Here is a 16,780-nt window from a genome sequence, read left to right on the forward strand (position 1 = left end):
GAGATATATGGGGGGGGGACAGTATCTCTGTAGCCATTAAACGAAACGGGTTTCTTACATTGATGCTCCTACATCATGCAAGCACCAGTTAAAGTTACTTTCCATCCCTCATATACTGTGTGCACCCCATAACCCACACACTGCACATCATTTTGGAGCTCATATCTTTGAACGGGTAAGGGCTAGTTCATGAATTAATTAGCGTTCTCCCCGACTACACCAGGAGTGCATGGCCCACCCATCTGACCATGTTGGTTTAGTTTATTTTCTGTGAAGAATAGTGGACTGATCTATTTTCGAAAGCCTTTGAAACACCTGACCGTTGCTGACCTGTGTGCGTTCTCTGGTGAGCCTTCAGATGCGAGCTCTTGGTGTAGACCTTCCTGCAGCCGTTGAACTGGCAGCGGTGGATCCTCTTCCTGTTCTCCGGCAGCTCGCCCACGCCGATCACGTGGCACGTGGCGCCGCCGTGGCCCTCCTCCTCCTCCTCCTTCACCCTGTGGACGGCCAGCCCGGTGGCGTTGTGGGCGTGGTGGTGGCGGGCGGCCACCAGCCGCGCGGCGCTGAGGCCCACCTTCCTGGCCACCAGCTTGAGAGTGAGGGTGCCGTCGGCCGAGGCCGTGAGCGTCTGGCTGGACTTGACCACCAGGTGGCGCCCCAGCTCCGGGGACGACGGCGGCGTCAGCGAGGTGACGGCGCTCAGCTGGGCCGGGTGGACGCCGCCCTCCGTGGCATCGGGGCCGTCGGTGGCAGCGCTGTCGCCATCAATGCAAATGTTTAACCATTGACCATTACATTGTCACATAAAAATATATATATATATTTTGTTGTTAAACATTGGAACACCCAGAGTACAAATTACAGTATAAAGCTACAGTAAAGTTAGGCTTTGTAAACAAAGGATGCACAGGGCGGATCATCATCCGACAATTGAGTAGATGAAAAACAGTCCATATCCATGTTTTAAAATTTTGAATATACAGTATATATTTTTTTGTATTTACCAGACTGTAAACCACATACTAGAAGTTTTTAATCTGTTAAATTCTTTATGCCCTTCCTCCTCATTTTGTTGAATTAGATTTTTTTTTACTTAACTCATGTATATTAGGAATTATAATACTTATGGAAAGTGGAAAAACAGTATATCTCCAACAGTTTGTGGAACAACAGTATAAGTCCGTACAAGCAATATTCAACAGACAAAGGGAGCAGATAACATTAAATAATTGAACAGATAATTGAACAAAATGAGGGGGGAGTGCATTAACAATTTAACAGATTAAAAATGACTAGTTTGTGGTTTACAGTCTGGTAAATAAAAAAATAAAAAAATAAAAAATATATATATATGGACTTGGTACTCAATTAACGTATACAAATGAATTTATGCTTTTAAAATCAAAACTGTCAAAATAGTCAAAATGTAGACCTGCCATTTCCCCTCCTGTTGTTTGAAAAAAAGAACAACCTTTCAACATGGAAGCGATTACGAGGATCACACAAAAAAAAACGATTGCAGTTATCTCAAAATGTAAAATTGCGAGCGGGGCGATCATGTTACAACAATGACAGAGGGCCTGATGACTGACCTGTGGCTTTTGGGTTTGGGGTCTCTCTTCAGGGCGGCGGGGGACGAGGCGAGGAGCTTCCGCACGGGGCAGAGGGTGACGGGCGGGGGGCTGGGGGCCTCCGGGAGGAGGCCGCCGCCGGGCAGGAGGGGGTCCAGCAGCAGCTCCTCCTCGCTGTCCTCCTTCAGGTAGGCGGGCGTCAGGAGGCCCTCCTGCGTGAGGAGGCCCTCCTGCGTCAGGAGGCCCTCCAGGTCCTGGTCGAAGAGCTCCGACAGGCGCTTGGGCTCCGTCTGCAGGTAGCGCTCCAGCTCCAGGCAGGTCTGAGGGGGAGGACAGAGGACGGGACAGTAAGCAGGGGCATCACAAGTGGGGGGGAAAGTGGGACTGAGTTACTAGGGCCCAAGGTGGACGGGCCTTTAGCTATTGAAAAATAGCACATATACAAGCTCACAGCGCGGCACAGAGTGCCGCGCTGTGAACTTGTATATCTGCTATTTTTTCAATAGTACCCAGGGCCCAGAATTTGGTGTGACACCCCTGCCCCCAAATGGACATGTATGAGACGAGACCCTTGTCTGAAAATATGTTGTGCCGGGGACAGCCAATAGAACCCCTCAAGGACCATTGTGGGACCCCCCGGAACCCCACTTTGAGAAGCACTGCTAAATGATTGATAATTAGGACCTTGCAGGTCTGTAACTCTGAGAGTGTACAAATGGAACCACTCTCACGGTGAGTTATAGGGGTCCGTGGACTAATGCATACCAAAGTGGGGGTCCTTGAAAATAACACTTGAGCAGATCACTGATTTAGACGATATATAGCATATGGAATCACACACACAGGCACACGCGCACACACGCACACACACACACACACACACACACACACACACACACACACACACACACACACACACACACACACACACACACACACACACACACACACACACACACACGGTGCCGCCACTGCAGAGCCCAACAAACAGATAGATCGTAATTTCAGCCCACCATAACAGTCAGCATGCATGATATTGTCGTTGTCGGGCAGAAACCTTGTATCTCCAAGTTTCAAATTTGTACCTTTTTTCGCGAAGTAAAGCCTTGCTTCATCAGACAAGGCCGTCGCACGATAGTAGTGAAAACAGCCGATCTACAAGCACACAACGCCTCGCGGTGCGAGGTGTTGTGTGCTTGTAGATCGGCTGTTTTCACTAGTTTGGATAATTTTTTTTAAAACGAACAATTTTGGACATACAAGGTTCCCACCCGACAGCGACGATATGCTCTGGTCTGTGTTTATGCACAGCGGAATCCGCACGTTACCGACCCGCTCAGCCAAACATCTCCGCTTCCCGCCTCTGCCAGGTGCCGTGCCACTACACACACACACACACACACACACACACACACACACACACACACACACACACACACACACACACACACACACACACACACACACACACACACACACACACACACACACACACACACAAAATATAGAGAGACGCACAAGTGCACACACAGCCAACCTAGACATCCGGCGCAGCTACTTGGCATTTCCAGTGAGATGACTGATTACGCGCTGATTGATTACAGCTGCTGTAGCGCGTAACGGAGGTTTTAAGTGCTAGGAGAGGAGAGGAGAGGAGAGGAGACACCCGAACTCAGCAGAGCGCTTTATAGAGCCCCCACTTCCTGCTGGCTGCCTACAGTAAGATTTATCCTGCCAATAGCTATAGACCGTGTTATCCCCATTACTCTACATGCCCCCCTTCGGCAAATATAGCTCCATTCATACATCTTCGCATGGCGGTGTCGCGCGACGGGAATTAAACGACTTACAAGCTCGCGTCGCGGGCGCAGTGCGTCGTGAGCTGGTAAGTCGTCTACTTCCTGCCGCGCGATGCTGTCGTATGACGGAGCACGCTGGCTGGCATCCTGAGAAGTCTATTTCCCAGCGTCAACTCAAACAAAGGGTCAATGTCGTTCTTCTGCTATACCACCAAAATGTGGAACGTCTTACCGAAGGCCTTAAAGGAGTGTAGATCCCTAACATCCTTTAAAATCGAACTGAAAAACCACTTACAGGAGGCAGCCGTTCGTGACTGGTAAAAACAAACCTAGTCCAGCTTTACCCTCCCACTGACCCTTCTTTTTAATTATCAACTGTATATATTTTTTGCACCGTTATTTTATTTATTAATTTTTTCTGACTATATCTACTGCATAGTACTGTGTTCTATCCGTCTGTCATTCAATGTTATATGAGATACTTTAATGGTTTCATGTGCAAATAAGCCAAGTGCTTTCTAGGATCTCCTTTTAGTTGACCTTGTACCAGTGAACTGTACCGTCATGAAACTGCACCTTTTTCTATACAAAACTTTGAATAAAGTCTTCAATCAATCAATATTACCGCACACAGTCGACCGCAATCTGGGTGGCGTTTTTAAAAGGCGCTGAAGCTTCTTCTTGCGAAGGATGGGGGAGGCGAGGGGCATGCGTCCGGCGATAGAGCCATTACGTTTGAACAGGCGCTGGCCCGTTTGATCCCGGGGACCGTCCGCTCGCGCGCCTTGTAGCGGCTAACCAGTTTTGACAGGCGGGATGGAGGCTAGCGGCTCCGCCGAGCTCAGCGGAGCTAGCCACTTCATTTGTGTGTAAATAGGTAGTGACAGACAACACTAGCCGGCTCCATTATCGGGAATAAGGTTGTTCAGAGCGAATACATCAGAGGCGTTTACAAGCTTTACGCGCACGTACGCACATAAACACACACGCTCACACACACACACACACCCATGCACCCACCTACGCACACCCTCCCCTTGTTTTGTGCCTTCTAAAAATAAAACATCACAAATTTTGGGTAGCTGTTGTTGCCAGGGAAGTGAGTGAGCGTGTGTGTGTGTGTGTGTGTGTGTGTGTGTGTGTGTGTGTGTGTGTGTGTGTGTGTGTGTGTGTGTGTGTGTGTGTGTGTGTGTGTGTGTGTGTGTGTGTGTGTGTGTGTGTGTGTGTGCGTGCGTGCGTGCGCGCGTGATGTGTGTGTCACTGTGTGCCCTTGCTTCCTTCCAGGAATAAAAGCGATTCGGAGGCTGTTGTTTTTCCCTTTTGTCTGTTTACAATATTTGCATACTGACATCAAATTAAAAAGCTCACTGTAACTCTAGGCCTACAGAGAGATAGAGAGTGGCAGCGAGCTAGAGAGAGAGAGAGAGAGAGAGAGAGAGAGAGAGAGAGAGAGAGAGAGAGAGAGAGAGAGAGAGAGAAGATAATATATCATTTCCTCCAGCATGCCTGTATGATTTCTTTTTCGCAGAGGCTTTTAAAAAATATAATTTCTTTCATGCGTTTATCTGAGAGGAGGAGGAGAGGTCCCCACTGTTTCCTTGACGGCTGCAGTCAGTGAGTTGTGAATTGAATTAACGGGGTGAAGGGTTTCTGTTTAGTTTCTCTCTCTCTCTCTCTCTCTCTCTCTCTCTCTCTCTCAGAGCGCAATTAAATATTGATGGTCCTGCTGAGAGATGATGAAGAGAAATGCTGTGAGGTCTTTACTGATGACTGGACATCTGTCAGCAAGACGGACATGACGCTGTTATTACTGTACTTAACCTCTCTCTCCCTTCCTTCCTCTCTCTCTCTCTCTCTCCCTCTCTCTTCTGCTCTCTCTGTCTGTCTCTCCAGATACTGTTATTTCTTAACCCCCACTCTCTCTCTCTCTCTCTCTTCTTCTGTCTACTGCTCTCTTTCTCTTCCTCTCTCTACTTCTCTCTCTCTTGCTACTGCTCTGTCTGCCTCTCTGTCTGTCTCTCCGGATGGCGACCGCGTATTTCCCGGTGAACCTGTGCGCAAAGGTGGGGGCCGATGGGCAAGGAGGGTTGCGAGCTTATGAGAAACAACTAAAATAAGACCTTAAAACCTGGCGAAAACAGTTGCGTGCATTACCGGAAGATGACGATAAAGGAAATCATTAAATGGAAAACATTAAATTAACTTCTGAAAAGCCTACACAGCCTTAAAACATGGCAAAAACAGTTGTGTGCATTAGTGCACGATTAGATGAGGATAAAGGAAATCATTAAATGGAAAAAAATAAATTAACTTCTGAAAAGGCTTCTAAGCCTACACTATAGCCTACAAAAACTAGTGGAACCGCGATCTTGCCACACGTGAATAATTGTGGTTGTACTTGTAAACAATAACTAGTCTAGTTGTGGGAAGAAAAGGTTATCATCATGGCCCCAAATAACTTTTAAATAGCTTGCAATTGGCGACGAGTCTCTTACTAAATCGGCAAGAGTGCCTCTCATTCTCAATACATAAAGGCTAATATAACCTCTCCATCATCAGCAATATTCAGTGGTGCCTGCTCGTTGCCCACACTCCCAAGCCCCCACCGTTGCGCTTAGGTTCACCGGGAAATACGCGGTCGCCCCCTGGACAATGTTATTCCTTAACCCTCCCACAGTTTTTGCGCCCCACACTCACGCCACATATGTCAAATTGACCGGCTTAATCGGGAATCGTGCAGAATCATTTTCTGTAGAGAAAGGTTGTATAGTTTAATTGATATTAATTTATTAGTTCTGACTTGACTTATATATCCATATCCATATATGGTAGAGGTATTTGGCCAGCTCCATATATGGAGATCTAAGTGATGACCCAGTCGTATCCATGTATGGCTACCAATGGTTTGATGAGGTCAGTGTCGTGATCTTCATATATGGAGATCCAGGTGATGATAGTCAACTCCATATATGGAGTGAGAGAGAGAGACACACAATTAAAAATATAACTTTATCCCAAATATGGAGATGACTGACATCATAGATGTCTGACATCCTAGACCACATGAGACTGACACAGTATGTCCATATAAGGGCATTCCAAGATATGGGCTTAATATTGATGACATCAGGGATCTCCATAAATGGGCATAAAAGGGTCAAGGATGGAATGGTTTAGCACGCACGCTCAAATAGGGACATGGACTGACAGATACAGAGATATTTATTTGCAAGTGTGACTTGTGTCACGGCAACCATACTTGCAATTTCCAATAGCATCTTTCTAGTTTTCCCTTATCCCTCTGTTGCTGCACTTCCATTCTCTCGATGCTCTCGCTCTGTTCTTGCAATGCTCTTTTTACCAGCTTGCAAAGCTGGTCTACAGATCGTCAGCCAACCTAGCCACCACAGTAAGCCATTTTCTCCTGATGTTTTACCAAATATGGTAAATTTTGGCCATAAAACATATTTTTGGTAAGACTTTCGCCATACCTCAGCAAGGCTAGTCCACAAAGGCGCAAGCTGGTATAAAAGGACTGTGTCAATTTTTTTTAGAACTTAATTTCATACTGGAAGATATTTAAGATTTGATTGGTCTGAAACTTTATGACAGTAAATGGAAATCCATATTTGGGCATGGGTGACGTCATAGTGACAACATAATGACGAGAGCTTTAATCAATCAGCTTTAAAACAATCAGCTCAGCTTAAAACCACGGTGTGAATGAAAGACGTGGAGAGAGACATCGAAGGAGCCTTAGACGGCCTACAAGAGGTACTATTCCAGCAGAGATCCATGCACTTGATATTCAGCTGGTAATTGCCCTGTAACCAATCCTGGATCATAAGGTCACATATTATTGGTTACATTCTTGGACCATTGCAGCCCATGCACAGCAGCAGTTTTGACCATGAACTCACTGATCCCGACAAGAAGCCAGCAGCAAGGAAACTCAGAGGATGCGAGACCTTCTACCACGGCTTTAACGCAATCGGAAGTAAAGAGACATCATCTGACGGACAAAGGGAAGAAAACTCACATCTGTAAACAATGTGACAAGAGTTTCTCTCAGTTAAGTCACCTGAGGAGACACCAGCGTATTCACACTGGGGAAAAACCTTTCCATTGTGAAAAATGCGGAACGAGTTTCTGTCAGCCAAGTCATCTGAAGGCACACCAGAGTACTCACACTGGAGAGAAACCTTTCCATTGTACACAGTGTGGCAAGAGCTTTACTCGAATAGGTACTCTAAACGAACACCAGCGTATTCACGCCGAGGAAGAACCTTTCCACTGTAAACAGTGCAATAAGAGTTTCAGTTGGTTAAGTAGCCTTAGGGCACACCAGCGTATTCACACTGGAGAGAAACCTTTCTATTGTAAACAATGTGGAAAGAGTTTCCGTCAATTAGGTAACCTGAAGACTCATCAGCGTATCCACACTGGAGAAAAACCTTTTCATTGTAAACAGTGTGGTAAGAGTTTTACTCAATTACATACCCTGAGCGAACACCAATGCATTCACAATGGAGAAAAACGTTTCCACTGTAAACAGTGTCATTACAGTGGAATGGCCTCCGGCGGCGCGGAAGATAGCAGGCAGACGGTCTTGGACGCAATTAAAGACTTTAGTAGTGAAGTCGCCGGCAGGTTTGATCAAGTGTCCATGGCTCGACAAAGGCAGTCTACAGTAGACTTTACATCGCCTAACATCATCACCAAAAAGAGTGGCACCGGTGGCGCCGAAGGGGGCACCCTCGGCATGGGGGGTGCAGGAGACATAAGTAAGATGCTCTTGGACGCAATTAGAGACTTAAAAACAGAATTCTCCAGTAGATGTGATGGAATACTGGCTGCAATTGCAGGAATAAAGAAAGATTCCTGTAAGAGAGATTAGAAGACTCACCAGACACACCAGAAACGTATCCACACAGGAATTTTTTTCTTTCTCTCTTTTCTCTCTCCTTCCTCGCTTCATTCTCGTTTTTATTCCCCTTTCCTCCCTTTTCTCTGTTTATTCCTCTGGTAGTGAAATCCGTGTGCGTCACATCCACGAGACAACGTGAGCTTGTAGACCAGCTATTTTAACCGACGCGGAAACATGCAGGATGTGAGCGACGGTTAGAAACTTTGATGTTAAGTAGGATGACATAATTGCTGTGTGTGGTTCTATATGGGCTGTGTCAATAGTTTTGACAAATAATAGCTTGCAGTAATGTCTAAAAAAAAACATTCCAATAGCCAAAAGTATAAAAGAATTATGGTTAAAAAAAAGGACTAAAAAGAACTAAGTTCTGGGGGTAACCATGAACTTTAGTTCAAAATGTGGAATCATGAACTATGAACTGAACTAGTTCATTTTAGAAGTTTTGAACTTGAACTAGTTCATGTTTTAGTGAACTTTCCCAACACTGTGTATGGTCCTGTCCTGTCTTGAATGCAACACCTCAGAAAGGCCTTCTAAATTGCTACAAACATCCACTTGGATTAAAGGATTAACTCATTTGAATGTGGCAGTTGGAGGTCAAGGTTACTGTGACCTCACTAAACATGTCAATATCATGATAACTTACATTTTTCCAAAAGAAATGTATAAATACACACACAATAGAGCTACGAAGTTTGACGTCATTTTCCCCCATTCTGAATTCCCACAAATGATCTCTGCGGTTTGACTCATATGGATCAGCTGACCGTGAGAAATCGCTAATGTTACTGTCGCCGAATTAGTTATTTTTTTTTTACATTTTACAGAAACTGACTGTATCAAATATTAGTGACTGACAATCATAAACCAAACAGAGCCACCTCTTGGGCTGTGATCTCCCCATATAATCAAACATTGAACAGGTGGTGGACCCTCCACCCTGTCAAGCACCTGGATTGTAGGAGTTGAGGCATTACATTTAGTTCCACAGATAAATATTGTGAAAATAGCGGATCTACAAGCTCACAATGCCTCGCGTTGCAAGGCGATGTGAGCTTATAGATGGCTATTTTAAAATGTCTTGATTATTTGACAATTTGGCCAATGTTTAACCAGTTTTTATAGTACAATTTGTTTATTACTTTTGATACAGTAATGGACTTTTTCTTTCTTTCTTTTTTTCTTTTTTTGTTGAGGTATTAAAAAAGTCTTCACTCTCTGTCATCTGGGGAACCCCAGACAAAATCATGTGGGGACCCGACCCACATGTTGAGAACCACTGCTCTAGCATTGTGTTTCTATCTTCTCTTTCCTCTCTCCGTTCCCTCTTTCTGTTCTTTCGCCTGTCTCTGTCTCCTCTCTATTTATCTTTTCTTTTCTCGCTCTCCCTTATTTCTCTCGCTCCCCTTTTTGAGCGGCGCTAACCCCTCCTACTGTACATCTGGCTTTGTCTGTTTGTCCCGTGTCTGTCCAGACTATCATTGGTCTTCGCAGGACACATAATGAAATTAACTCATAAATAGCACCGCTCACTTCACACTGGGTGTGATTTTTGTTACTATCTCCTCTCTTTTTTCTCCCTCCAAATATTTATTGATGCCTGTTGGGTCAAACCAGAGGCGTCAATTGGGTATGGCAAGCTACAGTATGGCAGCTGCCATACCTTGGCTACAGGGGGAAATGATAAAATGTACTTTTCATCGTGCCTGTTGGTAAGGTATGGCAACATGACTGGTGCAAGACACCGGTCATGTTGCCATACCTTAGCTTTTTTCTTAACTGACGCCACTGGGTCAAACATCCATACGCAGTACAGTCCATGTGGACAGCAGCATGAAGGCAGGTAGCTTAGATCAGGGGTTCCCAAACCTTTTTGTCTCAGGGCACCCCATGAATATTTTTTTAATCCGAGGCACCCCTACATTATAATTTTCACTCCCAGTACCTTATATTTATAACATAATCTTTGTTGTCGAGTGTCCAAAACCATTCGTTTTGTATTTATCATCTACAAAATGTACTAAACTAGTGAAAACAGCAGATCTACAAGCACACAGTGCTTGTAGATCTGCTGTTTTCACTAGTTTTTGTGACAGTCTTGTATGATGAAGCAGGGTTTACTTTACCAACAAAATGTACACATTTGAAACTTGGAGACACAAGGTTTCTGCCCGACAGTGACGATATTTTAGTGATTATGTTTGCGAGGAAAACGTTGAGATAATAGCCATTTTGGTTAGAACTGACTGAAAATAACTTTGTACTTCAAGTTTAAAATGATACTAAATATTTTTTCAAGTGTCAATTAAATTCCAAATATTATCAAATTGTCTTGCGGCACCCCTGGACTGCCATCACGGCACCACCGGGTGCCCCGTCACCCACTTTGAAAACCCCTGGCTTAGATTATATATTGCACATGATTTCATATCGAGACTGCCGGGGAGCTTTATTCAACCCTGGCAGCTTTACAGACCATCACCTTGTGACTGTTGAGAAGTCGGTTTCCCGCTGGCACTTTAATGCTCTTTTTTTGGCACTTTAATGTAAGATTCGCTGCAAGATCCATTCTTTTGTGAACACTGACGTGAGGTTTATTTGGAACTGTTCGAAAACAATACAAGCAGAATTGACTTCTTTGCGTCAGTGGCGGGAGGTTGAGTGTTCTGTCAATAGTATACGAGTCATTCTAAGGCTGGGGTGAAAAGTATGGAGAGTTGTAGACATTTACCGGAGAAAAGAAGAGAAGCAAGTATTCTTTTTTTTACATGAGCCCATGGGTTCAATTTGTAAAGAAAAGAAAAGAAAAAAGAAACGGGAAAACAGAGCGGGGTACATTTTATTAACCACTCAAGCCCTATATATTTAGTTGTAATTCCAGTAGTGAAACTAGGCATACAAGCACACGTGGAGAAAAAGAAGTTGAACAAATAAATAAAATGAAAAAAGACCATTACTGTATCAAAATGAATGAACAAACTATACCATAGAAACGGTCAAACATTGGCCAAATTGTCAAATAATATAAGAAAGAGGCAAAGGTTTTGAAAATAGCCGATCTATCTAGATCAGCTATTTTCTGCAGGGGCTGAATGAGGAGACGGAGACAGGTCTCTGGATGAGCTTATACAGCAGGGGTTGGGCAGATAGCTCCTGACAGAGCACCAGGAATAAGATGTTTCGGAGGTTGCCTGGGACCTGACTCATTGGACGTGGTACAAGGGTGTTCCGAGGGCTCGACTACCAGCCTCCTGTCAAGGCCTGCTTTGTTGAGCCGCGCACCTAGGCTACAATGTAGACTCTCAGCCTGTCGCGGGTTCAAGTCCCGCCTTTGCTGCGTGTCATTCCCCGTCTCTCTCTATCCGTTTCCTGCCTCACACTCACACTCTGTGCCTCACACAGTTCACTTAGTTCACAATCAATTAAGACATAATAAAAACAAAACAAAGCAAGGCCTGACTGAACGCAAGAAGTAGTCTCTCGTCATAGCCAGAGACTATACACAAGATGTCATAATGTAGGGGTGTAAGTATGTAGGGGAAAGAGTTTGAATCACCAATATGCCGGTTGCCTCTGCCTCAAACAGACTTAAAGCACTAGCACCAATAGGTGGGGCTGTCACGATTTTACATAGTGAATAATTGTCACTCAAATAATTGTGATTAACGATTTCATTGTGTATTTGTCGTTGACAATGACATTTCTGTTTGGCTTGTAGGCTTTGAAGTTGCACCTGGCAGATATGACACATAACCTCAATATACAAAGAAATTACTGACATATTTGACAACTTTATACTTAAAAAAGAACATTAGCTGAGGAAATAGCCGATCTACAAGCTCACAACGCGTCGCATTGTGACGCGTTGTGAGCTTGTAGATCGGCTATTTCCACTACTTTTTGAAAGTGTTTGAAACTATATTAACATTTCTCAACATGGAGACGATTATGACGATCATGCAAAATAATTGCGATTACCTCAAATAATTGCGATTAGACGATTATGTAATAATTGTGACAGCCCTACCTATAGGGAGCTTAGCTTGTTTAGGAAGTGCAGTGGGCCACTGTAAAACGTGTTCTGGTCCAGTCAACATTGGATCAGGAGAACTGCCCTGTACTTAACATCCAAGCAAAGGTGGGCATAAGGCTTAATGGATATTTCAGCAAGAATAATGGCTTTCAGATCACGGACTGTACACACACTTCTGCATTAACCACTTAGACCGTATAATACTGTACTGTAGTTGACAGGTGTCCCCCAGGGGTCTGCACTTGGCCTTTTCCCCCGCTACGCCAAATTTCATTATCAACAAATAGCAGATCTACGAGCTCACAGCGCGTCACAGAGGTCCCCAGCAAAGTTAAAATTACAAGTTACAAATGGTCAAAATAGTTGATCTCTACGCTTACAACGTACGTGATCCAATGTATTGTGAGCCTGTCTGATATATTCAAAGAATTGTGAAATAAAAAAGGACTTTTTATTCATTTTGAAACATTTGAAACAGACAGCGGTTCCTGAGACAAAATCTTTTCAATTGGGCGACCGGATGCCATGATAAGTCGTCAGATGGGTGGGCCGCGTGCATTTTCAGAGCTTATTTTAATGATCGATCAATTGATTGTGTTCCGGCTTGGATCAATGGAACTAATGTGGTGTACTTTAACTTTATTATATTGAATATATCATCATTAAAATCTTAAAGACGGAGTGCCGTGATTTCCCTCGCTAAAACATGATCACTGGGGGGGCGCCCGCTGGCCTAGTTAGTGGTCCTGGCACATATGTACCACATAGGGATTCATGGGTTTGAATCCCGATCCCAACAGCCTTTGCTGCTTGTCACTCCCCATATCTCTCCTCATTTCCTGTCAGTCTACTGTCCTATCAATAAAGGCATAAAAGCCCCAAAACAAAAAACGTAATAAAAAAAAAAACGTTTGAAAATAGATGATCTACAAGCTCACAACGGTCGACACATTGTGAGCTGGTAGATCATCTATTTTCAATAGCTGAAGCACAAAGAATAACATTTTTTAATAATAAAGCAGTTTTTAAAAAAAAGAAACGTACTTAGTTACAATCCACCACTGGGTCATCTCACGAAGGCGATTGGGACTTATGTGCTGACAGCCAGGCAGAGAGAGAGAGAGAGCGAGAGAGAGAGAGAGAGAGAGAGAGAGAGAGAGCGAGAGAGAGAGAGAGAGAGAGAGAGAGAGAGAGAGAGAGAGAGAGAGAGACAGAGAGAGAGAGAGAGAGAGAGAGAGAGAGAGCGAGCACTGGAAGGAAAGGAGGACTTCCAGGCAGCGCGCTGACGGTGGAGGAGGAGGTCTGTGGCGTGCATCCCTGCCAAGTTCCACGCGCAGCGTTCTTGCTGAGCGCTACATTTTCTGATCCGTCAGATGATGAATGTAGAGTACAGTTTCCCTCCGCTCTAAACATCTCCGCTGCCACGGGACAGCAGCCGAGGAGGTCAGCGGGTTCTAGTGGAGAACCCAGTGACCCCCTCCTCATGTAGGCAGTGTGGCGTAAAGTAACTGAGTACATTTACTCAAGTACTGTAGTTAAGTACACTTTTCAGGAATGTGTACTTACCAATGTTCAATACATTTACTTCTACTCCACTACAGCTCAAGAGGCATTTTGTTTAACTTTTACTCCACTACAATTATTTCAAAACTAGTTACGAGTTACTTTGTAGATTTTGATTATTATTACAAAACATACATTAAAACGTTCACCCCCAAAATGACTTTTTTTTCTATTGCCATGTAGACTTGAGTTCAATAAAAAAAAACGTTTTTTTTTGTCGCATTCCTAAGACAATAATTAGATAATAATACATTGATTCTGGATGGGAACCCAAATGCATTTGGGTCCGGAATCAATGGGGTACATTTGCTATAAGGATTTATCTTTCGTTTTTTTTTGTCTTAGGAATGCGACAAATACAAGTCTCCATGGCGTGAGTAATCAATAGAAAAAAAGTCATTTTGGGGGGTGAACTAACCACTTCAAATCTACAAGCTTAAATCGCATCGCGGTGCGCTTTGAGCTTGTAGATCAGCTATATTTGCTACTTTTGTGTGACAGTGTAGTATGACAAAGTAGGACATTAATTTAAGAAAAAACATAAAAAGTTAAGATATGAAGATAAGAGGTTTCTGCCAGACAGCAACGATATGTACTTGAACTTATGGGCTGCCTTTCCAAACAATCTTAGCTACTGATAATTTACAGTTGCTCATTAGTTGAAGTGGGCTCCAAAATGACACGATCGCTGTCCATGGTGCTGAACTCTTTAGGTTGAGTGCGTCATATTTTGTCATATCGTCGGTGTCGAGTGAAAACCTTGTATGTCCAAAACCGTTCGTTTTGTATGTATCATTTAAAAAAACTAGTGAAAACTAGAGAAAATAGCCGATCTACAAGCACACAAATGTGCTTGTAGATCGGCTATTTTCACTAGTTTTGTGCGACAGTCTTCTATGACGAAGCAGGGCTTTACTTTACGAAATGAATTACAAATTTGAAACTTGGAGATACGAGGTTTCTGCCCGACAGTGACAATATTTTTGTTTCCCTGGCTTTGTTTGTCCATTTTTAACTAATCAAACAAACTACATTTTACAACCAAAAACGCTCGCAATAGCATTTACTATTTTAGCAGTATTTAAAGCAACTTTATAGTGCTTTTCTGAACTTGGCTTGCCCACTGCACATGAATGCCTACTGGACCTGAATAATACAGCATAGTGTTTGGGAGTTTGAGGAGCTGGAGGGTGATCATGCACCCTCGGGCCCCGGCTTTGACTTCAGTTCCACCACTGACTGCTCTCCAAAAAACTTTGGAGGAAGCAGGAGACACTGTAATGCAGCCTATTACACCCTGTGTTAAGGTGCTACACTTTGCGCTCTCTGGCAGGGATGAGGGATTCGAGGCGGAATACGTTTCTGTGGCCCAGACTGTTCCCAGAAAAGCTGCCGGCGGTCCGTGTTGAAGCCTACCCTATTAATAATAGAATGGCTGACCTGTGTCACATCTGAATCCTTTCTGTCCAGAGACAGACAGCGCAGAGCTCATCTCTCTGTTCATTGTCATGAGGTTGAGCGGAGTGCTTCCACACAGGCAGAATGGATGGATGGATGGATGCTTTCAGGGATTTAGGTTTTTCTGAGGCAAACGTTCAGCTATAATATCAGATCTTTAAACTTACTAACTGCAATCTGCAAGCTCACAACGTGTTGTGTGCTTATTACAGGTGTGCTATTTTAGTGCAGGGGTCTTCAACGTTTGAAGGGCAAGGACCCCTTAGTCGAGAGAGAGATGAAAGTAAAAATAGCTGATCTACTGTACAAGCTCACAACACCTCTTGTAGATCTGCTATTTTTGGCCAAAGTCCTCAGAATATGGACGCTAGGATTCAAGTGGTTAATATAGAAAAGGAGGGAAAAAAGCCTTAATAAGATTTGGAGTGGTTAAATATCTGAAAACACAAATTGACATGAATCCAAAAAACACTGATGATTGTGCTGTCAAACGATGAAACTATATGGAATCTATGAAACGGTTGTGGGGGTCCCTTCTTCATCTCTCTCTAAACTAAGGGGTCCTTGGCCAGAAAACGTTGAAGACCCCTGAAGTAGGGCATTGATTTACTAAAAAAAAACAAGGTTAGAATATGGAGACAGCAATGATACAGTACCGTACATACATGTAGGACAGTGGCAGGGAACAGACAGCCCGTGGGGACAGAACCACCCCGCCAGCAATAATATCTGTCCAGGCAAATCCTTTTGTAAATAATTTACAATATCTGACTGCCAGTCCTTAGGACATACAGTAGAGACAGAAATGGCTCTGCATTGATGAAACTGGGTAGAATGAACAAATAGTTCTATTACCATTCTTTAAATGTGTTTTCACTATCAACTTTCCTCTTAAAAAGACTTTATGGATGGAAAAACCTCTGTCACATTTTAAAAACGAAACAAACTGTGTTCCACAATATGCCTTAAGAAAACACATTGTTTCTCTCTGTCCTAGGACACCTTGAACAATGAAAGAGCTCTTGTTCAAAAAGGAGAATGACTGTCTGTCCCCAGATAGAATGTTCTTTTTAAACATTTTTCATGAACTATAAAGCGCTCCATTCAAGGATGGGGCCTGCACAAAATGATTACACAGGCATTTCTCTATGCACCTGTAGCGTTGGATTCCACACACATTTCTATCAGTTGTTATACCACACATCTTGTAATAATAGCAACATAAAGCAGGCGTTATTCTGTATTATAGCAATGGAGCTATTGGATGAAATATAGCAATATAGCTATTATTGAATGTAAGGTGTTTTGACACATGTTCCAGGTCCTAAATTAGCCATTGATTATGTTGTGGCCCACCATCTAATTGCTTAGAAAAAGGTTTAAACCAGCGGTCTTCCAACGTTTTCAAGCCATGGACGCCTTAGCTGAG

The 16,780-nt window shown here is 43.7% G+C and overlaps 1 protein-coding gene across 1 annotated transcript in view; it reads right to left on the reverse strand.

Annotated features, from left to right (window-relative positions):
* The window catches only part of LOC308280396 (Krueppel-like factor 7), a gene marked incomplete at its 3' end in the record, with an annotated part of 121,649 nt that overhangs the window by 46,597 nt on the left and 58,272 nt on the right, over positions 1-16,780 (reverse strand). Inside the window, exons 2-3 of the mRNA XM_080720663.1 lie at positions 1,593-1,891; positions 331-755 (exon numbers count right to left, since the gene is read on the reverse strand). Of these exons, the coding sequence (XP_080576789.1) occupies positions 331-755; positions 1,593-1,891 (724 nt within the window). The remainder of the gene's footprint in view (positions 1-330; positions 756-1,592; positions 1,892-16,780) is intronic.

The sequence above is a fragment of the Nannobrachium achirus genome (assembly GCF_963921795.1).
Source record: "Nannobrachium achirus genome assembly, chromosome: 24".
In the NCBI taxonomy this organism is placed as follows: Eukaryota; Metazoa; Chordata; class Actinopteri; order Myctophiformes; family Myctophidae; genus Nannobrachium; species Nannobrachium achirus.